The sequence below is a fragment of the Bufo bufo genome, chromosome 5 (genome assembly GCF_905171765.1).
Source record: "Bufo bufo chromosome 5, aBufBuf1.1, whole genome shotgun sequence".
Classification (NCBI taxonomy): Eukaryota; Metazoa; Chordata; class Amphibia; order Anura; family Bufonidae; genus Bufo; species Bufo bufo.
Genome location: NC_053393.1, coordinates 43,775,396 through 43,799,048, shown reverse-complemented (window position 1 = coordinate 43,799,048; position 23,653 = coordinate 43,775,396). Strand labels below are relative to the sequence as shown.

The following is a 23,653-nucleotide window of genomic DNA, read 5'->3' as shown; positions in this document are numbered from 1 at the left end:
TGCGTTGTTTGGGCCGTTTATGCCTTCTCCTCCTGTAGGTGGGTTGGCCTTCTCACTGCTTACGGGCTGCTCGTACGTATGCCTCACCTGCTTCCTGCGGCATACTTTTGTTTTCTTGGGATACGATGCTGGCCGCAAGCCTTGCACTCGTCTCTAAGGAGTTCATTCTGTCCACCTGACCCGGACGGGCTCTACTTGCTTGCTCTCTGCTGCACGGAGCTGGGTGGTACTCATTCATTTAGTTGGCCCTTCATCCCAGGGAGTGTTCGTGGTTCCTAGATGCGTGCCCATTCGTCCTTCCGCGGTATTGCTTCCCTGCGTTAGTGGTCACATGGTCGGGAGTGCTGTTGTCTGGAGCGCCCCTCGAATTCTTCGTTGGCTCTGGCAGGACTGCGGTTCCCTTGCCTGCTGCAATTTCCTCCTCTTCGGATGTAGTGTGGTATGAGTCCTTCCTCTTGGCGCCTCTACGCTTCAGTCTGATCTGCTACCAGGTGCGGGCCGCTTTTCTCGGGAAGGTCACCCAAATTCTCTTGGGTGCTCGATTACCCAGGTCCGGAGGACCTCCACCTTGGGTTCTTCAGGGTATTCGCCTTCTGCGAGGCGGTGAACCGGGCATCTCACAGTGTAGCAGGGTTCTGCTTTTGAGCTGTCCTATGGCTTCCCTGTTGCCCACTCCTCCTTTCGATTGGAGGGTGTTATGCCGGCCTCTGTCTCGACTACCTTATCTCGCCGGCTCTGTTTGGCTCCCGCTCGGTACAGATCACTCCGATGTGGCTTCTGTCCCGCCAGACTTCAGAGGCTGTTCCTTCACTGTCCTCCCCTCTGGGGAGAGCATGGTTGTTCATGTGGATGGTTCCGGTGTTCCTTTTGGCCTCGTACTGTCTCCCTTGTCCACACTGGCTGTATTAGCTGTGCCTATTTACCGAGTCTACCGCGTTCTGTCCTCCCGCTGAGTGCAGATTGCGTGGTCCATTCTAAGACAATGGTCCTGCTGTAGACTTACCTTCTCGGTAACTTGGGGGGGGACTACCTTTCGGTCCAGATTGTCCTTTAATCTCCCACACCGGGACTGTAGAACATGGCTACATCAGCATGGACTTTAGCCTGTCTTGTCCTGGCATCTGGCGGATGCTGGGCGGGCCCTTTGGTTCCTTTCAGTCTGTCCTTCTACTCCCCCGCTAGGGTGGATACGGGACAACGTTGCCCGGGGGCCGACGGGACCAGTTTTGTCGACTTCTGCCCGTGTTACTGGTCTGCGCCTGATCACATTGTTTTTTTTTTTGTTTTTTTTTCGCCCGCTTGCCAGGCGACTCCAGCGGGTTTGCTACTGTCCGCTCCTGGCTGTATTTCGTCCAGGATCTGTCGTAAGACTTATGGTTCTTTTGTCTGGGGTTCTGTGGGAAGCTGTGCATTCCCCACTCTGACCTTTTCTCTCCCCATGGTTCTGTCTTTTTTCCAGTCCGGCCTGGACCTGGGACTGGGATTCCTTTACTTGAGGTGTCAAGTGTCAGCGCTGTTCTTCCTCTTCCAGCGTTCCCCGGCCCTCTGGGCCTGTCAAGACCTTCTTACTCGAAATGGCTCTTTGGTTCCTCTGTACTGTCCTTCGGTATCGCCCTGGGAACTTCATACTGAGCTCTCGGTGCTCCAATCTTGTCCTTGGAGCCGTTACAGATGTTCTCTCTACCCTGTCTGTCCTGTACGGTTGTGTTTCCGTATCAGTCGTGTCTCTGACTGGTGCCTGAATGGCCCCTTTTTGTTCTGAGCCTTATGTCTTTTCCCAGGACAGGGCTGTTCTACATCCTGTTCCTTCCTTCTGAAGGTGGTGTTTGCCTTTCGCTTCAACACTTCACCGATTTGGACGTTGTTTGGGCCTTGCCGGTTTTACTTGGAGATCTCCGACTCTTGTCGACGTTTGGTCTCTTGGGTTTCCTGGAGGTCCGCGCTTAGAGTTGACGGACTCCAGGGTGGTTTTCCTCCGCCTTATCAGATTGGCTATTGCTGAGGTTACCGCACCGAGGGCAGGATTCTGCCTTTGCTGTCACCGTTCATTTCACCAGAGCGGTCGGTGCCTCCTGGGCCGGAGGCATTGGGCTTCGGCCATGCATTTGAGCAGGGCGGCCACAGGTCTTCCGTGCACGCTTTACAGAGTTCTACAGGGTGCATACTCTGGCTTCGGCGTATGCTGCCTTGGTCCGCCTGGGTCTGCAGGCGGCGGTTCCTTGATGCCTTCGGGTGCTTCGCCTTGGAGCTGTGGTCCCTCCCCTTTTGGACTGCTTTTGAACGTCCCAAGGTCTTCTGTGTCCCCCAAGGAAACTGGGCGAGAAAACGAGATTTTTGTATAACTTACCAGTAAAATCTCTTTCTCGCTCTTTCCTTGGGGGACACAGCACCCACCCATTCATTGTTTTTCTCTACACGGTTTCCGAGTTTGTGTTACCCGTTGGGTAGTTGGCTTGTTGGTTCCTTGTTGGACTTTGCCTTTTCTCACTGCTTGGACACGCAACTGGCAGTCTCTCTCTCCAGGCTGAGGGTATAGCTGTGGAGGAGGGGCTTAACAGCTTTCACTTAGTGTCACGCCTCCTATGGAGATGAGCTATACCCAAGGTTTTCTGTGTCCCCCAAGGAAAGAGCGAGAAAGAGATTTTACTGGTAAGTTATACAAAAATCTCGTTTTTTCTAGTGTCAATAGGAGGCAAGACCAGGGATCTCCTGAAGATTTTTTAGTTTAGTTTAGTTTTATTTTTTTTTCCTTCGTTTTCACCCGCACTGCTGCCTCCGCTACAGAAGACAAGGTGGACCAGGGCAGCCTCGCTCCCCTGCATCCCGCCAGCCAAGGGGTCACCCATCCAGTAGCTGAAGGGGTGACCCTGCTGGACCAGAGGAGGGGTGAAGATGGCGGCAGGAAATAGAAGAGAGGTGAGTACACGGGACTAGGTGAGTATGTTAACCCTCCTGGCCCTCACTCTTGGTGGTATTAGTATTCAACAACCAGGTGCATACTTATGCCCTGAAGCTATTTCCAGGACCACCCTGTCTGCCTGAGGCTATCACCAGCTCTCCTCAAGCCATCAGCACCCCTATTGTCATTCCCTTTACTCCTCTTGTTGTCCAAGAAGGGACATCGGCACATGGGGGGTTAATACACCGTCCGGAGCGCACATGCAGAGAGGGGAGCGCAGGAGGCTCCCGCTCCCCTCCACCCTCCGGACTCGTTGGATTTATAAGGGCCGGCGCCGTCCACTATTGCGGCACCTACCTCATTGTCACCCCCTTCGGGAGCGGACGCCGGTCACGCTGCTCCAGAAGGGGTTAACTGCATACGTTCGTTCAGCACCGCATCAGTGCTCCGGCCGCGATATTCTTTGCCCGGCCTGCACTGGCATCTGCCCACTTCAACTACGCCACGGCTATAGATGCCTTATCTTCTACAAGTGAGGCGTAGTGAGTATTGTTACACGCTGGTGCCCTGTACTCTTCTTCTAATGGTATTTCGGTGCCGCCAGTGGATACTGTGGCTGTTTCCACGTTGTGTCCTTTTCCTTCGGTGACGGTTTGGGGCATGAATATGACAACCTCTCTCTTCAGGGGGTTGCCCAGCGTCACTCATGTGTCCTAGCGTCCCCTGTATCCATGGTCCTCCACTGTTTCAATATGTTATCCACCATTCCTGATGTGGGAAGTGGTTGTGCTGGCACTCTGGTTTGGCTTTGCAGCGTGATCTCCGCTGGTACTAGCGTTTGCAGTCGCTGCAGTGGGGCATCCCCTCAGGTAGGGGTTCCACCCGGACGCTGGTTTGGCTGTTGTTCCTGTTCGACGCCCTTTCCAGGTGGAGTGTTTAAGGTTAGCTCTCCTTCCCTGAGGCAGTATGGTACCATGGCTTCTATCGGATTCCTCTAAGTCTGCCCCTCAGTTTGTGCTGGCGGGCACGCTGCGGCTCCTACGGTACGGGGGTCCTGGAGTAGCCATTACATACTCTGGCTCCTCCTGCACGGCACCTTCGTCAGGTGACCGATTCTAACGCCGAATTCGTTGGCGTATGCTGCATGGCCTCCTCCTCCTTAGGCGGATTGTGGCACCGCCAATCTCATCTGGTGGCTAATTCTGTGTAGTGCCAGTCTCAGATGGGGAATGGGCTTCGCCCTGCCCCCTTTTCCTTCAGTTTTTTTTCCTTCTCTGGCTCGGGGTTCACGGTCAGTCCGCAAACCTTGGTAGCTCCTACGTTACTACTTCCCCTCATCTACGTTGATGCAGGGTATTGGTTCTGTTTTTTTTTTCTTCCAGTCTCGTTCCGGACCGACTGTTGGGCTGTGACGTTTTCCATATTCTCCTTCTACAGGTGAATCCTACCCATTGGTCCTGGGTGTACTACCCGTATCTACAACTACCTCTCAAGCCTTGACTACAGACTGCCACGTCAGTCCGATGGTAGTCATGCCTTTTCACTGCACATTCCGTGGCTAGACTACGAGACTCGCCACGCCAGGCGGAGCAGCGGTGCTGTCACGACTTGCCACCGTTGCTGGAGTTTCGTTTCTGGAACAGAACACCCCTTCTATTCTTCCTCCTCGAGGCAGGAGTTTTTATTTTATTTATTTTTTCTCTCATCTTGGTCTGGTCGAAATTTCCGTCAAGCAGCGTTGCTACACCTTCAATACACGGTCGCTGACAGAACTCCTCACCGCCGGTGATTCTCATATCGTCTCTACTTCTACCTATCCAATGTATTGATTCCTTGGCTTGCGGTTGGACACTCCTCATTCAGGCGTTTTTTCCTTGGTGGTATATCAGCTGGCTTCTCAGTCTCCCCACAAGCCTCTTCGGCTCGAGGGACTTCGGTGGACCAATTACTGTTTCTGGAATTCCCCCCTTGAGCCCTTGCGGGAGATGTCTCTCAGACTCCGGTTCTGGAATGTAGTTTTTTCTTGTGGCCATCACATCCATCAGACTGGTGTCCGGGTTGGGGCGCTCTCTTGCAGAGAACCTTCCTGGTTCTTCACAGGGATCAGCGGTCCACCGGCCCGTTCATTCCTTCTCCCGATGGTGGTCTCTGATTTTCATTTCAATGAAGAAATTGTCCTTCCATCACTGTGTCCCTCCCCTTCAATAGGGGGCGGGAGTTACACCATTTGGACGTTGTCAGGGCTCTGGCGATTTATTTGCCAGCCTCCAGTTCCTTCCGGCGTACGGATTCCTCTTTTTTGTCATCCCGGAGGGTCCTCGCAAGGCATTGGCGGCCTCCAGGGTGGCAATTGCACGTCTGCAATCGCTGAAGCATACTGCACCCAAGGCAGGGTTCCGCCCTTTGGTGTCACGGCTCACTCCACCAGAGCAGTGGGCTCTCTTGGGCTCGGAGGATTCAAGGTTCGGGCGCGCAGTTGTGCAAGGCGGCTACTGACCTCCTTACGCACATTTACAGAAATTTGCCAGGTGCATACTTATGCATCGGCGGGCGCTGCCTTGGGCCGCATGGTCTTGCAGGCGGCAGTTCTTAGTTGCATAAAATGCACGCGGCTTTTTTTGGTGTGTTTTCGTTTTGGTTTTTTTTTTGCGCAGTATTGAGTTTCGCAATACTTTTTTTATGGTGACGAAAGCTAATCAAAATTTTGGTATCTAAACAACCCTACGCCGATCTGATCGGCGTAGTGTTGTCACGATACCAAAATTTTGATTCGGTTTCGATTTGGCGACTAAAAATTTTATTTGGCTCCTAAATTTTTCAGTTCAGGAGCCAATGGCTACTAGGTATTTTTTTTATTCTGGACCACTGAAAATGATTTTAACCACTTGTCCTCTACAGCCTGCATATATGCCTGCTATACATAGGCATCCATCTCCCATAGACTGATGTATACCAGCCAGATGGAGGGCAAAAGGATGTTCTTTTGGCCTCCATCTAATTAATGGAGTCCTATAGACTTGTTTAGTGTGTACATCAGGTTTTACGTATATTGCAAATTCTCATTAGAAAAGCTGTGTAAATTGAATGATTCTACTATTTTTTTTTTTTACCAATAATTCGTTTTTGAAATAGGTTAACTTTGTTTCCACTCTATTTAAAGGCGTTGTCAGCTATTAAAAAGGTTCCCCAAAAATTTACCAGGAATTGTGATAAATTAAGAGACTATATTCACCAATTTGATCTCTGGTCCTCCCTGCTAGGCATTGATTACTTGGCTGCAGTGTTGACGTGCTTGCAGCAGTCTCTAGTCATTGGTCCCTTCCACAAGGTGCTGTGGGCATCCGTTGGCATGGCCTGGCTCAATGGGTTTCTTGTTTTCTCCTTCCTCTTTGGACTGCTCTTAAGTCGCATGGTCCTGTCTGCCCCCCTTCCCCCTCCCAATGACCCAAGCAAGAAAATAAAAGGTTTCTGTACTCACCTGTAAAAATATTTCTTGCCTAATTCATTTAGGAACACTGCACCCACCCACTTTTCTTGCAATACTTGTTCCAATGTTTGGTGTTTCTCCCTTCAAGGTCCGCCGGAAATGTCATCAGTTTTTAGGTTTCGACCCGTCTACAGTTTCTTGGTATTCAGCCTCTTTACTGTTCCTTCTGCTAGTGTACAAACTGGCTTGCTCTCTCCTGGCAGGAGGAACTAACACTCTTTTGGTTCAGTGTCTGCTCCTAGTGGCAGCAGATATACCCCACTATGCTGCATCCCCCAATGAATTTGACAAGAAAAAGATTGTACACACAGCTCTTCTTCTTTTTTCTTTTTTTACATCCAATGATTAATGCAAGAAATAAATCCTAAATACAGAAAGTATAGTGGATCTGGTTATACACCTTCTCTACTAACCTGATCTGCACTGTGCATGAACTATCGATTGTAGAAAAAACACTAACTGGTATTGATCCATGAAGGATTCCTGGATGGTTTCTAGCCAGAAGTAATGCAATGCATCTGCAAGTTGCTCAGCTACTGGTGTAGATTCATTCCAGTATAGGCAATGGTGTGTTTTTAAAACATGCGGACCAAAAAAATGGTCCCTGGGCAAAAAATAAATGGAAAAATGTGTTGCCACAGCAACAAGTCAGACACTAGGCTTGTGTTCCTACTTTGCAATCTTCAATTAAAAGCCAGCATTTCTGTTTTGGAAATAAGCACATTGACCTTTTCATGTTGGCATTTGTAAGATATTTCAGGTGTGGTTTCCCTTACAGAAGTGATTAAAGTTAGTGTTACATTTTCAAGTTGTATGTCTTTCTTAGTAGTAATCCAGTTCTCGTTTTATTGTAGAAATGCAAATCAACAACCGACGTCTTACAGACCCAGGATGCTGTTATCAGGAATGTCAGGACTAGGTCAGGGGACGCACTTGGCTCCAGCGGTCATACATGCTTTGGAAAAGTTCACAGTCTACACGTTAGACTTGGCCGTTCTTTTTGGTGTTAGTGTTGTTACTCCTGAAGAGAACTGTGCACAGGTAAGAACCAAGTGTGTTCACCATGATGTTACTTGCTTAAACCTGGTCATAGACATCTCATTTGAAGTGACCAATGGATGGAGAGCAGAGTGCACTTTTGGCCTTTATGACATAGATAAGACTGTAATTTGGCAAGGGCAGACACACACTTGAGGCTACTTTCACATCTGTGTTGCCCTGTCCAGTTTTGAGATCCGGCATCAGGGAGGTGATAAATATCCCCCATAATCTTATACCCATACAATAAGTATTTCAGGTCTATTTATTTGACTTCGCACATAATCATGCATCAGTTAACTAAATGTTAAATATTAATTTGTTTTCTTTCTTTTTTTGGTATTTATAAATACCATACAGCTTTTCCGCGAGGCAAAAAGAACCGCTCCAAGCATTCTTTATATTCCACACATTCATTTGTGGTGGGAGACTGTCGGCTACACTCTGAAGGCAACATTCATGACTTTACTTAAAAACATCCCATCATTTTCTCCGGTTCTTCTGCTTGCGACCTGTGACGTCAGTTATGCTGATCTGCCCGCTGACGTAAGAAAAGACAGTTACTTGTTTTTCTCTCCCCTTGGGTTCAATTCACATGACCATATTTCTAAAGATTTACCTGTGCGCCTCTGAGAAGGGAGGGTTGAATGGATACTGTACAGTGTCCATAATGTTGATGTATCTTTTGGTGCATGTTTGCGAGATTAATGAAGTGGAAAACATACAGATGCATCTCTTGTGTATGTATATATATTATATGTGGGGAAAGACACAAATATGGTATGAACCTAGCTTTACATGGAATAAACACTAGTCACTGAATATATCCACAGATTATACATGTTACTTCTGATGGCCTTTGATTAGATCTCCGCTCTTTGTTTTTCATAGCTGCAAGAACTTTTCCTGGATGATTATGGTGAAGTTTTTCATGTTCCCCTACCCAGCAAGGAAGAACGTAGAGCTTTCTTTGAGGATCTTATCTTGAATCAAGCAGCAAAGCCTCCAACTTCAAGGAAAAAGGCAGGTTAGTGATTTTTTTTTTTTTACTGTTGATGTAGTTGTAGTAGTAGATTTTAGGGGTCATTTACTATCAGAAATATGCCTATATTAGGCATATTTCTGGCGCAGAGGTTATTTGCGAAGCAATCTGTGACTTTTCCCCTCTCACGCCAGGTCTAAAAAATAGTGGGTGTGGCGGAGAAAGGGATGGGCCGGCGCTGAGGGTTATTAAGATCCGCCAGCGCAGGGTCTAAACCGCCAGTCTTAATAAATTGCCTCCATTTTGCTTAATCCTCCTCTGAATATGTGCAGCTATGAACATTCTCCTGGTAACTTAGTTTTACAGGCCCTTGAGGTTTTACCAGTTGCTCCTCCACCTGAACCCCGTCAGCTGACGGCCGAGGAGCTAAAAAGGTTGGAGGAAGAAGAAGAAGCGACTTTTCGTGAGTTGCGACTCTTCCTTAGAGATGTGACGCATAGACTTGCCATTGATAAACGCTTCAGAGCTTTTTCGAAGCCTGTGGACCCGGAAGAGGTAAGTGCATTGAAAAATATTTGTCCGTGTACTGAAGCAGATTGACATACAAGTAGAATTCCAATTATGTTGACTTTTCATATTTTGTATTCAAAAGGATCATGTGTGGTGACTTTCAACATGCTAGTCTTTGTCTTGCAGAGTGATGAGCTAACTGCTTTTCTCAGCATAAACCATACACACCTTAATGTACATGTTTAGGGCGATTATAGCCAGCTGAAGGCTATATTATATTTCGGATGAGGAAAATGTTATCTTAAAGGTCCATTCACATGTCCGCAAATGGGTCTGCATCCGTTCAGCAATTTTGCGGAACGGGTGCGGACCCATTCATTCTCTATGGGGACGGAATGGATGCGGACAGCACACAGTGTGCTGTCCGCATTTTTGCGGAGCTGCGGACCCGAAGATCGGGGCCGCGCTCCGCAAGATAGAACATGTCCTATTCTTGTCCGCAGCTGCGGACAAGAATAGGCATTTCTCTAGGGGTGCCGGGCGGGTGTGTTGCGGGTCCGCAACACACCACGGACGTGTGAATGGGGCCTAATAGAAAATTACTGAAGAATGCAATGCTTTTACTAAATTACCATTTATACCATAAAGGACTAGTGTGACATTACTGTAGCTTTTTGGGGTTGTCCCACCATAAGAACTTATCCACAGTATAGGGGATAAATAATATGGTCTGTTCAGGGGCGGACTGACAACTCATGGGGCCCCCGGGCAATAGGAGATTATGGGGCCCCTGTGTCCCCGCCCAGCCTCAAGCCACACCCACCCACATCGTGCCGCCCACATCACCTACACTTTGTACAGAATTTCTCTTCACCATGTTCAAAATAAAAGTTAATTATAGTTAATGGGGCCGGCGGCCATTCAGTCTGCATCCAGCAGTGCCGGATGCAGTAAATTCCAGCAGGCTGTTCTCAGCTGGAACAGCCTGCCAGAATCACTAACGCGTATGTGAAGGCAGCCTAATACAGCGCCACCTACCTCTTACATCCAGTGACGTCTCCTTTGATGTAGATGTTCTTTCTTCATTTTCTCAATTCAGACCAGACCGCCATGATTTCGTTCAGCCATCTCTCATCTCTGCAGAGTTTGACAGACATCTTAGTTTCCTACTTTTCCTCCCACCTTCTCAACATCCCATCATGCACCCCCAATACTAAGACGCTGTGCCCCCAAAACTATACTGTAGAAACAGATAAACCCCCTGAAAATACTAGTTACACACAGATAGCGCCCCCTTCAATAATTATTGGAACACAATGCTCTAAAAAATAACTGCACCCAGCAAATAGTGTCCCTGACACTAATAGTGTAACCATAATGTCCCCCAAAAATAACTGTGCTAAGCTGATACTGTGCCAGGGTGCACCCACAGTAATAGTGCTCCTCAAAATCCCAACAATAGTAATAATTCTGTGCCAGAGTAGTAATAGTGCTCCTACAGTGCCCCCAACAGTAATTGTGTCCCAGAAGTAATAATGCTCCCATAGTCCTCCACTCCCCTGTTGTGTAGCAGTAAATAAAAAATAAATAAAAAATCTTCTTTTATTGCCCCCAGTAGAGCCAATGAGCTAAGGTGCCCATAGTGCCCCTATAATTTGTGCCAGTATAAAATACTTCTATATAATGCCCCCAGAAGATGCCCCCATAGTGCTACTCCCCCGTCCCCATAGTGCCCTTCATAATGTGCCAGTATAAAATGCCCCTATAGACTGCCCCCATAATGCTGCTCCCCCCTTCCCCATAGTGGCACCAAAAATGATGCCAGTATTAAATGCCCCCATATTGCTCTTCTCCGTAGTGCCCCCCCCATAATGCATGCCAGTATATAGAACCACCAGTAGATGCCCCGATAGTGCTCCCCCCTTCTCCATAGCCCCCCCATAATGTGCCAGTATATAGGGGCCCCCAATAGATGCCCTCCTAGTGCTCTCCCCTTCTCCATAGTGCCCCCCCCCCCATAATGTGCCAGTATATAGGGCCCTCATTAGATGTCCCCATAGTGCTCCTTTCCCCCCTTCTCCATAGTGCCCCCCATAATGTGCCAGTATATAGGGGGCCCCTATAGTGCTCCATGCCCCCCCATAATGTGCCAGTATATAGGGCCCTCATTAGATTTCTCCATAGTGCCCCCCCATAATGTGCCAGCATATAGGGGCCCCCAATAGCTGCCCCATAGTGCGCACCAGCTCCATAGGGCCACCACCCCCCTTCTTGCCATACTATACTAAAAATAATTAAAACACTTATACTTACCTCCATGACACTCTCAGTGATGCGATGCCAGGCCTCTTCCGGCCTATGTCCCGCTCAGGTGGCGCGATGACGTCCCAGGAGGTGCCTGGGAAATAAATGGTGCAATGGTCACACGTGCACTTAATTCAACTCCATTAAAGGGGTTATCCGAGTTAATATAAAAAAAATTAAAATCCATCAGGTTATACATATAATTTGGTTAAGCTAGATTTCATCAAGTTAAAACCCATATTTACACCTTTTCATGGTTCTGTCATTGCTTTGTTTACATGCTGAAGTACATGCTGAGGGTGCGTATAACAACAAAGCCTGAGCTCTGCCTCATGAATATTTCTGGGCGTGAACAAGCTGACCTTTCCTTCACCCTGCTCTGCACTTTGCAAAAAAAAAAAATACACACTTGTCATGCAGATGGACGGATCCACAGTATTCCCGGTTTGTGCATGCGCAGACGGGAAGTACGGCTCCGTCCTTCAGTAGTTTTGCAACGCCGGATCCACAAGGCAGCTCCGTCGTCAGAGCTGCGTGCCTGCTGGATCCGCCGATCAGTGTGACAACTAACAGCATTTGTAGACGGATCCAGGTGCGGATCCGTCTAGAAATGCATTGCAATAACGGATCCGTCCAGCGGCACGGCCAAATAGCGGCAGGGCGGATCCGACAGGGTGAACAGCCTGTCGGATACGTCCTGCCGCTGGTGTGAAAATATCATTAGCAATATCTATATTATTCAAATATATATTCAATATTGATATTGCTTAGATAAATACATATATTGGTGGCAGATGAGGATTTTATATAGCTGGATGATGATGATGATGATGATGATCATGGCCAATTATTTATTTATATTTCCCAGGGGGTGTTCAATGTGTACTAGTGCGGGGACGACGACAGAGCTGTAATAACGATCCCCAGATGCAGAGGGGAACGTTTACAAACTGCCACCTCTAGCCCCAGTGAATGCAGGAGGGAGAAACATACCCTGCTGCCGGAGAAGATATCGCCTCGGCTCTGGTATGCACTGCGCATGAGCGTTCGCATACCAGAGCCGAGGCAGTGTTAGAAGAGCTGGAGAGGGGCGGGCACCAGAGGCTCTGACGTTTCGTTTACAGAGCCTGGCCACTCCCTCAAGCAGTGAGGTCATCACCAGAGCAGGCTTGCTGACGTCGGGGGTCACATGACCCAGAACTGAACTGGCCAAATAGTGATAGGTGATGAAAGCGATTTTATGAAACTTTCACTGGACTACAATAAAAGCAATTAGAATACATTTATTTAAAGGGACACTGACAGGCCAAATCAGCATATATAGTTAGCTATATCACATTACAGGTCTTATAGAGTCTTTTAAAAGCATATAAGTATCCCCCCTGTCCACCTTATAAAGAGCGAAATATAAAGTTTTATAACCTGCTTCTCCGGTCAGCAATCTGCCCAAGGGGCGGCGTCTCATGTGAAAATGCGCCCAGCCAGCCTTCCCAACTGCCGTTCTTAAGCCCCGCCCAGCTCATCATTATTCACTTCGCTGGGCGGCGGCTAGAACTCTCCCCAGTCCCGATCCTGCGCAATTCAATCCTCCGGGCATCGTTCATGCCCAATCTTCTGCGCCCCGCCGTGCCGTTAGATCGCGCCTGCGTACACACACCAGCCTGCATCTTCGAGGCAGCTGCAGCCTCAGCCGTGCACTGTTCAGAGCAGCGCTTCAGAGCGCTGCTCACTCACATCATATAAGGGGTTAATTATAGTGCGTCCGACGGCACGGCCCGGAGGATTGAATTGCGCAGGATCGGGACTGGGGAGAGTTCTAGCCGCCGCCCAGCGAAGTGAATAATGATGAGCTGGGCGGGGCTTAAGAACGGCAGTTGGGAAGGCTGGCTGGGCGCATTTTCAGATGAAACGCCGCCCCTTGGGCAGATTGCTGACCAGAGAAGCAGGTTATAAAACTTTATATTTCGCTCTTTATAAGGTGGACAGGGGGGATAGTTATATGCTTTTAAAAGACTCTATAAGACCTGTAATGTGATATAGCTAACTATATATGCTGATTTGGCCTGTCAGTGTCCCTTTAAGTTGGATAACCCCTTTAAGGCTTCAGGACATTCTTGTGACTCTGGTTCCCCACCAATTAGAAACTCCTGTGGATAAGGGATCAGTTCTTATGGTGGGACAATACCAATCCAAAATTGAGTGCAATCTGCAGGTAGCATGTCACAGCATCAGGAGCTGAACAGACTGATATAGTTTTGTGGAAAATAGATTCAGTAAAATTTTTAGGGGGTTATTTATCAAACTGGTGTAAAGTAGAACTGGCTTAGTTGCCCATAGCAACGAATCAGATTCCTCCTTTTATTTTCCAAAGGAGCTGTCCAAAATGAAAGGTGGAATTTCTGTTCTCAGTACACAGGATAATGTTATCAGTGATTGATGCCATTCTCTGTGTAAGGCCTCCTGCACACGACCGGTTTTTCCCCCCGTTTACTGGCCGTTTTTTGCGTTCCGTATACGGTCCGTATACAGAACCATTAATTTCAATGGTTCCGCAAAAAAAAAAACGGAATGTACTCCGTATCCTTTCCGTTTTTCCGTTCCGTTTAAAGATAGAACATGTCCTATTATTGCCCGCAAATCACGTTCCGTGGCTCCATTCAAGTCAATGGGTCCGCAAAAAAACGGAACACATACGGAAATGCATCCGTATGTCTTCCGTTTCCGTTCCGTTTTTTGCTGAACCATCTATTGAAAATGTTATGCCCAGCCCAATTTTATCTATGTAATTACTGTATACTGTATATGCCAAACGGAACAGAAACGGGAACACAACGGAAACAAAAAACGGAACAACGGATCCGTGAAAAACAGACCGCAAAACACTGAAAAAGCCATACGGTCGTGTGCAATAGGCCTAAGTGTGTGTACAGAGATGTCAGTCACTGATAACGGCTCCCCTTTGTACTGAAACCAGAAACGTAAATGTATACATTACTAGTTTTACTGAGTCTTTTCCCTCAAAAATATACATCCATCTGCTGAGCTCCTCCCGCTCTATAACCTGCTGTCGGCAGATTGCGCTGCATTTTGTGGTGACAGATTCTCTAAAAATATTGTTTTAGTTTACGTTCCAATATGTACTTTATTTTTTGTTAGGTTCCTGATTATGTTACAGTGATTGCACAACCAATGGACCTTTCAACTGTTATAAGCAAAATTGATCTGCATAAGTATCAAACCGTAAAGGAATATTTAAAGGATATTGATCTTATATGCAGCAACGCTCTTGAGTACAATCCAGACAAGAATCCAGGGGGTAAGTGATCTTTGTGGGAATAGGCAGAACTAATGGCTCATTTACACAGCCGAGCTGTCTGGCAGATTATTGGGAATGAACGTTCATACTAAAACTTGTTCCCTATAATCTGCCCGTGTAAATGTGCCGCAGATCACCCCATGAACGAGCAAAATGCTTGTTCATTGGGTGAAAGTCTTTTTTTGTGGATACCTCAATCCATGTTTCTGGGCAGCAGATCTGCTGCCTAGAAGCGATGCCTGTGTATGAGGACGAGCGATGGCCCTAACCCTCACTCGTCCTCATACAGTGGATGTGATTGCTACATGTAAATGCAGCTCTTTACCTCCACTGACGAGCAAGCGATTGTTGGAACACATCTCTAACTGCTCATGCGCCTTTAGACACATACTCCCCCCCCCCCCCCCCCCCCCCCCCCCCCCCCCCCCCCCCCCCCCCCCCAGCTGCCATACACACAATGGGGCAGATTTACTACGTTAAGCTAAATGTACCACAATACTGACTATATTGGAAAGCTGGAAAAACTAGTAAGGGGGTGACATTTTATAAAAATTGCATTGCGTGATGGTTTCATTTTTACAGGGTTCAGTTTGCGGTGAGTGACAATTCTGCAGATTAGTATGATTACAGCGGTACCAAATTATACCATTTTATCGCTGGTATCATTGGGGGACACAGGACCGTAGGTATAGCTTGCTGCTGCCACTAGGAGGCGACACTAGGCTGAAAAAAGACTTAGCTCCTCCCCTGCAGGCTATACCCCCTCCAGCCTGGAGAGAGCATAAGTCTTTTTTCAGCCTAGTGTCACCTCCTAGTGGCAGCAGCAAGCTATACCCATGGTCCTGTGTCCCCCAATGAACTACGCGAGAAAGATTTTACAGACGAGTTTCACAAAAATCTAGTTTTTCTTATGTTTTAATACACTTAAAATGTAAATGAATGACTTCTAAAATGCCCTGGTCTCGGCTGAGGAGTAAAATATGTGATCAGAGTTGCATCTGATCATAGACACTGCCGGTAGATAGCAGATACCTGATGGCTATGGTGCTGGTTTATGAACCGGCAACATGTTTAAATACCCGACATCTGCTGTACATATGCAAGGGATGCCGGGGTTAAGACAGTTCATAACCTGCCTCATTATGTTTTTGACCAATCCTGTAGATGAGTCAAAAAACACTGTGGTTAGAAAACGTCTTCGCAAAAAAAAGATGCGGTATGTGTAAGTGTTAAATGTTGGAGTCAGCTTCTTAATTGATGTTTGGTATTTTTTGCTTCCCCTCTTCACTTAGATCGTTTAATCCGCCACAGAGCATGCACTCTGAGAGATGCTACATATGCAATAATAAAGCAGGAATTAGATGAAGAATTTGAAAAGCTTTGTGAAGAAATTCAGGAGTCTCGCAAAAAAAGAGGTACAGGAAATCTGTTTTGGGCAATATAAGCAGATGTGAAAAGACCAATATCCTGGTCTGTCACTTTCTGTCACTTTTCTTTTGGAAATTTACTGGCAAATCTTAAAAGATTAAAGTCTCTAAACCTCATAACCACTTATTTAAATACTATTGTAGTAATGCAGATGTCCTAAAGATGCAAAACCACAAGATGTGCGGCTGCTTTATAATATTAAAGGGGTTGGCCACTCCATGTATTTTCTACAACTGTGTGGGAGGCAGGAAAAAAGTACTTTTCCTAATATGTCTTTAAGTAGATCTGCCTGTTTTTTCTACAATCTGATGACACCCCCCCTGAGCCCCGCTCTGCCGTGCAGCCAGTTCGTCCATGGCTGCACGTGACATAGAGCAGCTCCGTCCATGCCTGCAGAGTAAATGCGCATGCGCTGCTTTTCCTCATCCTCGCAGCGCATGCCCAGTCTGCCACTGGCGCCCCAGCCTCACGTAACCCTAACCCCCCCATCCGGCACTTCTACTGTGTCCAGGGTCGGGGCCTGGAGCTGACACATTACCGGTAGGGATATACCGATACTGAACATTTTCAGAGTACTTGTGCAAATGTCCCCGATACCACTGCTGATACCTGCTGGCCGCTTGCGGCGGCGCTCTCAGCAGTTCAGCGTGGGGGAAGGAATTCTGTGACTCGCATTCCCGGCACCCGACCTCTGAGAGGACGCTGTGATCCGCGCAATTAACCCCCCCCCCCCCCTCCCTCCCCAGCATTATACTCATGTGCGCCGTGGCCGCCGAGCGCTCCTTCTCATAGGTCTGTGCGGCGCATTGCTAATGCTACAAGCATTAGCAATGCACCGCACAGACAGAAGAAGGGGCGGCCACGGCACACGGGAGTATAATGCTGCTCACTAACATACCATGGCAGCCAGGACTTCAGTAGCGTCCTGGCTGCCATGGTAACCGATTGGAGCCACAGCATTACACTGCTGGGACTCCGATCGGAACTGACCACTGCCACCAATGATGAGGGTAGGGGGACTCTGTGGCCACTGCCACCAATGATTAATACTGGGGGAGGGTTCAGTTACCAGAGGGGGCTGATGAGAGTAAGAGGCTGGGGGGGCTGATGAGAGGCATGTGGCTCTTATCTGAGGTCAGAGTGGGGGTCATTCACATTGGGGTCTGAGCTGAGGTCTGATTGTGGGTCTGATCTGAGGTGTCATGAAAAAAAAATTATTGTCCCCCTCTAAAACCTAGGTGCATCTTGTAGGGCGAAAAATACGGTAGATAGGAGATAGATATTAGATAGATAAAAAGATATGGGATAGATAAATACATATGAGATATAGATACGGTAGATAGATAGCTAGATAGATATTAGATGGATAGAAGATAGATAGATACGAGATAGATATGAGATGGATAGATAGGAGATAGATAGATAGATACAAGATGGATAGATTGATAGATATTGGATAGAGAGAATATAGATAGATAGATATTAGATAGATGCATAGATATGAGATATTTTTGCAGACAATGCACGGACCCATTCATTTCTATGGGTCTGCAAAAATTGCGGAATGCCTTTCATTGTCATCCGTGTGCTGTCCGTTCCGTGTGTCCGTTCCTTTTATTTTAGAACATGTCCTATACTTAGCCGCAAATTGCGGTCCGTGGCCCCATAGAAAGTCATTGGGTCCGTAAAAAAACGGATAGCACAGGGAAATGCATCCATATGTCATCCGTTTTTCTCGCCCATATTCCTTGGGGGACACAGGAAACCATGGGTATAGCTCTGCTCCCTAGGAGACGTGACACTAAGTGAAAGCTGTAAGCCCCTCCTCCATCAGCTATACCCTTCAGCCTGGAGAAGAGACTGCCAGTTTTTGCTTAGTGTCCAAGGAGGCAAGACACCCCCTGCTTATGCAGGGTTGTTTTCCTATGATTTTTTATTTTTGCGTTATTTGTTGTTTTTAATTCGGTTTTTTTCTACTTACAGGGACAACAGAGGCGCATTAGACCCCTCTGTTTCTCCCGGGGTTGAGTTGCGCCAGTGCCGGTAATTCCGCACTGCCGCCTCCCCCACAGAAGACAAGGTGGACCAGGGCAGCCTCGCTCCCCTGCGTCCCGCCAGCTCAGGGTCGCCCGCACGCCAAGTCCCTCCCCCGGCTTCCTGCCACTGCGGTGCCAGGAGCTGAAGGGGCGACCCCGCTGGATGGATTGAGGGTGAAGACAGCGTATGGTGAGACAGGCTGCTCCAGCCTCCCCTTCCTCCCTCCCACCGCTGCTACAGGCCTCCTGGGCTCCCATGGCCACTGTTACTACATGGCCACTGCTACATCGTGCGCCCACCCCTCCCCCCCCCCCCCCCCGGGCATATATCGGGACCGTTACCGGGCAGGGGAGTTTATCTGGGCAAGTCCTTGGCAGGGACGCTGCCTTCAGGGGACGGCTGCAGGAAAAAAGCAAGCCGTCTGCCACATCCAGGCGCGGAGGGGGCCGTTTTCTTGGCGTGAACGGCGCCATTTCAGGCCGGCACTTCATCATCCTTGGGGGTTAAAATCATTTTGCCGCGCGCGCGCGGCTCTGCTTCAGAGCGGCAGAGAGGGGGCGGAGCTTCCTACATGCGCTCCGCTACTTCCGGGTTCATCGCACAGTGCTGCGTGGAATCCTCTCTGCAGTGCGATCCGAAGCCGGTGCTGCTGCCTCTCCTCCACAGCCTCCTCAGTCTGTTCCCCTTACCGCTGCCGCTTGCGTCATCCGGGTCTGGTAGGACTTTTAACCCCCTCCGTGCCACAGTACTGTCCCTTGGGTGTTATCCCCGTTTCTTTCACTTGGGGTCTCCCACTTTAAGTGCAACATCTTTGTTCCACCATGTCAGACCCTTCTGCAGCCGCCAAGCCTTGGTACCATGCCTGTACTGCTTGTAGGGAACCCTTTCCCCGGGGGCAGTCTGATCCGCACTGTACTGCATGCCGGGCTCCACCGCAGCCTCAGTCGCCCGCTGTGTCGCTCCCTGCTGCCTCTGACCCGCCTGACTGGGCTAGATCCCTGTCCCAGGCCGTGGAAAGCCTCACTCATGTCGTGGGCCGCCTAATAGACAGGCCGCCTACCCCGCAGGACGCCACTCTTACTGTCGCGCCCTCCGGGTCCACCGCTTCTGCCGCTGCAGCGGGTTCACTCTCCTTTAGTGACCCCTCCCGAGCTAGGCACTCTCAGAAGCGTATTAGAGTAGAGCGAGCCTCCTCCTCGGATGCCTCCCTCTCCCGCCACGCGTGCGCACCCAGACGAGCCTCTCCTCTCCAAAGGATTCGCTCTCTGAAGGTGAATTGGCGGTTTCAGATTTGGAAATGGACTCGGCCCTGCCGTCCAAGCTAGCCTCAGCGATGGGTCAACTCATCTCTGATATTCGTGACACCTTTAAGGTGCAGGATGATCCCCCTAGCTCGGACGCAGCTAGCGTCTCATTTATCAGACCCAGGCAGGTCTCAAAAGTCTTTCCAATCCACTCTGATTTCTCCTCTGTGGTGTCTAAGGCTTGGGCTCGCCCGGACGCCCGTTTTGTCAACCCCAAGAAGCTGGACATTTGCTATCCTTTTCCAGCAGATGTCGTGGCCACATGGTCTTCCCCACCCAAGGTGGACCCCCCTGTGGCCCGGCTGTCAAAGAACACGGCCATCCCTGTTCCCGACGGGTCCTCTCTTCAGTCAGCGGAGGACCGTCGCATGGAGACCCTTTCTAAGGGCATTTTTGCTGCCTCCGGTTCTGCTCTCAGACCGGTTTTTGCCTCTGCTTGGGCAGGGAAAGCAATCTCTGCTTGGGGTGCGCAGCTGGAACAGGAGTTGGACTCGGACGTCCCTATCCAGGACCTGCGTTCCTTGGCCCAGCTTATTGTTCGGGCCGGGAATTTTGTTTGTGAGGCCTCCCTTGATGCGGGAGCCCTTATTGCACGCTCCTCCGCCCTGGCAGTTTCCGTCAGGAGGGAGCTCTGGCTGAAGGTTTGGAAAGCGGACGCTGCCTCCAAACGTTCCTTGGCGGGGCTACCGTTTGCGGGTTCCCGCCTTTTCGGGGTCCGCCTAGACGAACTTATTTCGGAGGCCACGGGTGGTAAAAGCACCCATCTTCCTCAACCCCAAGCCAGGGGCGCCCCCCGCGGACGCCCTGGTGCGTCTCGTTTTCGGTCCTCCCGCAGGGCCTCTGGGGCTCCCACCACAGCTGCCGCTTCGGCTCCTCCCCAGGACAAGCATAGGAAGCCGTTTTTTCGGGCGCAGCCCTCCTGGCGCAAGCCGCAGGCTGCCCGCACACCCGCAGCAAAGCAATCCTCTGCCTGAAGGCGCGCCCCCACCCACCCGGGTGGGGGGCCGGCTCCTCCTTTTCAGGGACGTCTGGTTGGCTCACGTCTCCGACGCCTGGGCCCTCGAAATTGTGTGCTCCGGATACAAAATCGAATTTGCATCCTTCCCTCCAGATCGGTTCTTTCGCTCCCGCCCGCCTCGGGACCCGAAACGCGCGGTTGCGTTCTCCGCGGCCGTTCAAGCCTTACTGGACAGGGGGGTGATTACCCCCGTTCCTCTAGAGGAAAGGTTCCAAGGGTTCTACTCGAACCTCTTTGTAGTTCCCAAGAAGGGAGGTTCCATGCGGCCCATTTTGGACCTCAAAAAGCTCAACCGTTTTCTCCTCCTTCGACGGTTTCGGATGGAGTCCCTCCGTTCCGCGGTGGCTTCCCTGGAGCAGGGAGATTTCATGTCTTCCATCGATATACAGGATGCCTACCTCCATGTTCCGGTAGCCCGGTGTCACCATCGCTTCCTCCGATTCGCCGTGGGGGACCTCCACTTCCAGTTTGTCGCCCTTCCCTTTGGGCTGGCAACAGCCCCCCGGGTGTTCACCAAGGTCCTGGCCCCGGTTTTGGCCTTACTCCGTTCCAGGGATGTTTTTCTGCTACCGTACTTGGACGATATCCTCATCAAGGCTCCGTCCCTTTCTCAAGCGGTTGCCAGCGTGGATCTCACTCTAGAGACTCTGACGAGGTTCGGTTGGGTCATCAACTTCCCCAAGTCCTCCCTTCCCCCCTCCAGACAACTGGTCTTCCTGGGAATGCTTTTAGACACGGGAGCGGCGGAAGTACGTCTTCCCTCGGAAAAACGTCTGATCCTCCGTGGGGCGGTTCGGGGTCTCCTTCTCCACCGTCGACCGTCCTTCCGCTTCTGCATGCGGGTCTTGGGGCAGATGGTTGCCTGCTTCGAGGCGATCCCGTTTGCGCAGTTTCACTCCCGCCCTCTCCAACGGGCGATCCTCTCCTCCTGGGACAAATCGCCGCAGTCTCTGGATCATCCCTTCCATCTATCGCCTCCGGTGAGGTCATCTCTCCGCTGGTGGTTACAGTCCCCTCTTCTGGGCAGGTCTTTTCTGCCACTCAACTGGTTGGTGGTTACAACCGATGCCAGTCTCTTGGGCTGGGGAGGCGTGTTTCCTCCCCGATCCGTCCAGGGCATTTGGTCTCCATTGGAGTCCAAACTCTCGATCAATGTCCTGGAGCTGAGAGCGGCCCTTTTGTCTCTACGACACTGGACTCATCTGTTGAAGGGTCATCCAGTTCGTGTACAATCGGACAACGCCACGGCTGTGGCGTACATAAACCACCAGGGGGGCACTCGCAGCGCTGCTGCAATGAGGGAGGTCTCCAGCATTCTCCGTTGGGCGGAAGCCCACGTCCCGGCCCTATCGGCAATTTTTATTCCAGGGGTGGACAATTGGGCGGCGGACTTCCTCAGTCGCACCACTGTCGACCCCGGCGAGTGGTCTCTTCACCCGGAGGTATTCGAGGCCATTTGCCTTCGTTGGGGCATACCGGACGTGGACCTCATGGCCTCCAAGTTCAATCACAAGGTCCCCGCCTATCTGTCCAGGGCCAGGGATCCGGGAGCTTGCGGAGCCGACGCCCTCGTTCTTCCTTGGCGAGGCTTCGCGCGTCCATACATATTCCCTCCCATCCCACTCCTGCCCAAGGTCCTTCGGAAGATCGCGGCGGAAGGCGTCTCGGTGATTCTGGTCGCTCCGGACTGGCCCCGCCGGTCTTGGTATGCCGACCTCATGCTGCTCCTGGCAGACGCGCCCTGGCCGCTGCCCGCCAGGGAAGATCTTCTCTCTCAGGGACCGATCTTCCACCCGCGTTTAAGGTCCCTACGTTTGACGGCGTGGTTGTTGAGACCACCGTCCTGACACGTAGGGGTTTTTCTGCGGACGTCGTCCGCACCATGATCCGCGCCCGTAAGCCGTCCTCTTCTAGGATCTATTATAGGACCTGGAGGACCTATTTGGGGTTCTGTGCCGATCTAGGGATTCCTCCGCTCCGCTTTTCTCTCCCCACCGTTTTGTCCTTCCTGCAGAGCGGACTTGCCCAAGGTCTGGGTCTTAGTTCTTTGAAGGGTCAGGTGTCTGCGCTGTCCATTTTGTTTCAGCGCCCCCTGGCCCCCCTTGGTCCTGTCAAGACCTTCCTTCAGGGCGTGGCTCACGCGGTTCCCCCGTACCGGCCTCCGGTACCGCCCTGGGACCTGAACCTGGTTCTCTCAGCGCTCCAGGCTTCTCCTTTCGAGCCTCTGCGGACGGTTTCCTTGCGACTTCTGTCCTGCAAGGTTATTTTCCTTGTAGCCGTCACCTCTCTTCGGAGGGTGTCCGAATTGGCTGCACTCTCCTGTCTGGAACCTTTCCTAGTGTTCCACCAGGACAAGGTAGTTCTTCGTCCGGTCCCTTCCTTCCTTCCTAAGGTGGTCTCCGCCTTTCATCTGAACGAGGACATCGTTCTCCCCTCTTTGTGTCCTTCCCCTTCCCACCCTAGGGAGAGGGAACTTCATCGCCTGGACGTTGTCAGGGCGCTCAAGGTTTACCTGGAGGTAACCAGCTCTTTCAGGCGTACTGACTCGCTCTTTGTGGTTCCGGAGGGGTCGCGCAGAGGGTTGGCGGCATCCAAAGTTGCTATCGCCCGTTTTGTCAAGATGGCTGTTACTGAGGCTTATCTCGCCAAGGGCAAGGTTCCGCCCCTCGGTGTTACCGCTCATTCCACTAGAGCGGTCTGGGCTTCCTGGGCTCAGAGAAATCGGGCTTCTACGGAGCAGATTTGCAAGGCGGCCACTTGGTCCTCCTTGCACACCTTCACCAAGTTCTACAGGGTGCATACTCATGCGTCGGCTGACGCTGCTTTAGGCCGTCTGGTGTTGCAGGCGGCAGTTGATTGATGCCTCCGGTGTTGGTCTAGTTTGTTCTGGTCCCTCCCTTCTGGGACTGCTCTGGAACGTCCCATGGTTTCCTGTGTCCCCCAAGGAATATGGGCGAGAAAAGGAGACTTTTGTATTACTTACCAGTAAGCCCCCCCCCCCCCCCCCCCCCCCCCCCCACACACCACAGTCTCTTTCTCGCTCTTCCTTGGGGGACACAGCACCCGCCCTTCATTTGGGTTTACAGTTGTGGTTCCGGCTTGGTTGCCCCCGTTGGGGCTTGACGGTTCTTTTTCCGGTTGGTGGTTATCTTTCACTACTTGGACACGCAACTGGCAGTCTCTTCTCCAGGCTGAAGGGTATAGCTGATGGAGGAGGGGCTTACAGCTTTCACTTAGTGTCACGCCTCCTAGGGAGCAGAGCTATACCCATGGTTTCCTGTGTCCCCCAAGGAAGAGCGAGAAAGAGACTTTACTGGTAAGTAATACAAA

General features: G+C 50.5%; 1 protein-coding gene across 1 annotated transcript in view; it reads left to right on the top strand.

The window, feature by feature from the left end:
• The window catches only part of ATAD2 (ATPase family AAA domain containing 2), a 105,847-nt gene that overhangs the window by 73,276 nt on the left and 8,918 nt on the right, over positions 1-23,653 (top strand). The window contains exons 18-23 of the mRNA XM_040432550.1: positions 7,241-7,427; positions 7,785-7,970; positions 8,316-8,451; positions 8,765-8,961; positions 14,377-14,536; positions 15,829-15,951. Coding sequence (XP_040288484.1) covers positions 7,241-7,427; positions 7,785-7,970; positions 8,316-8,451; positions 8,765-8,961; positions 14,377-14,536; positions 15,829-15,951 — 989 coding nt within the window. The remainder of the gene's footprint in view (positions 1-7,240; positions 7,428-7,784; positions 7,971-8,315; positions 8,452-8,764; positions 8,962-14,376; positions 14,537-15,828; positions 15,952-23,653) is intronic.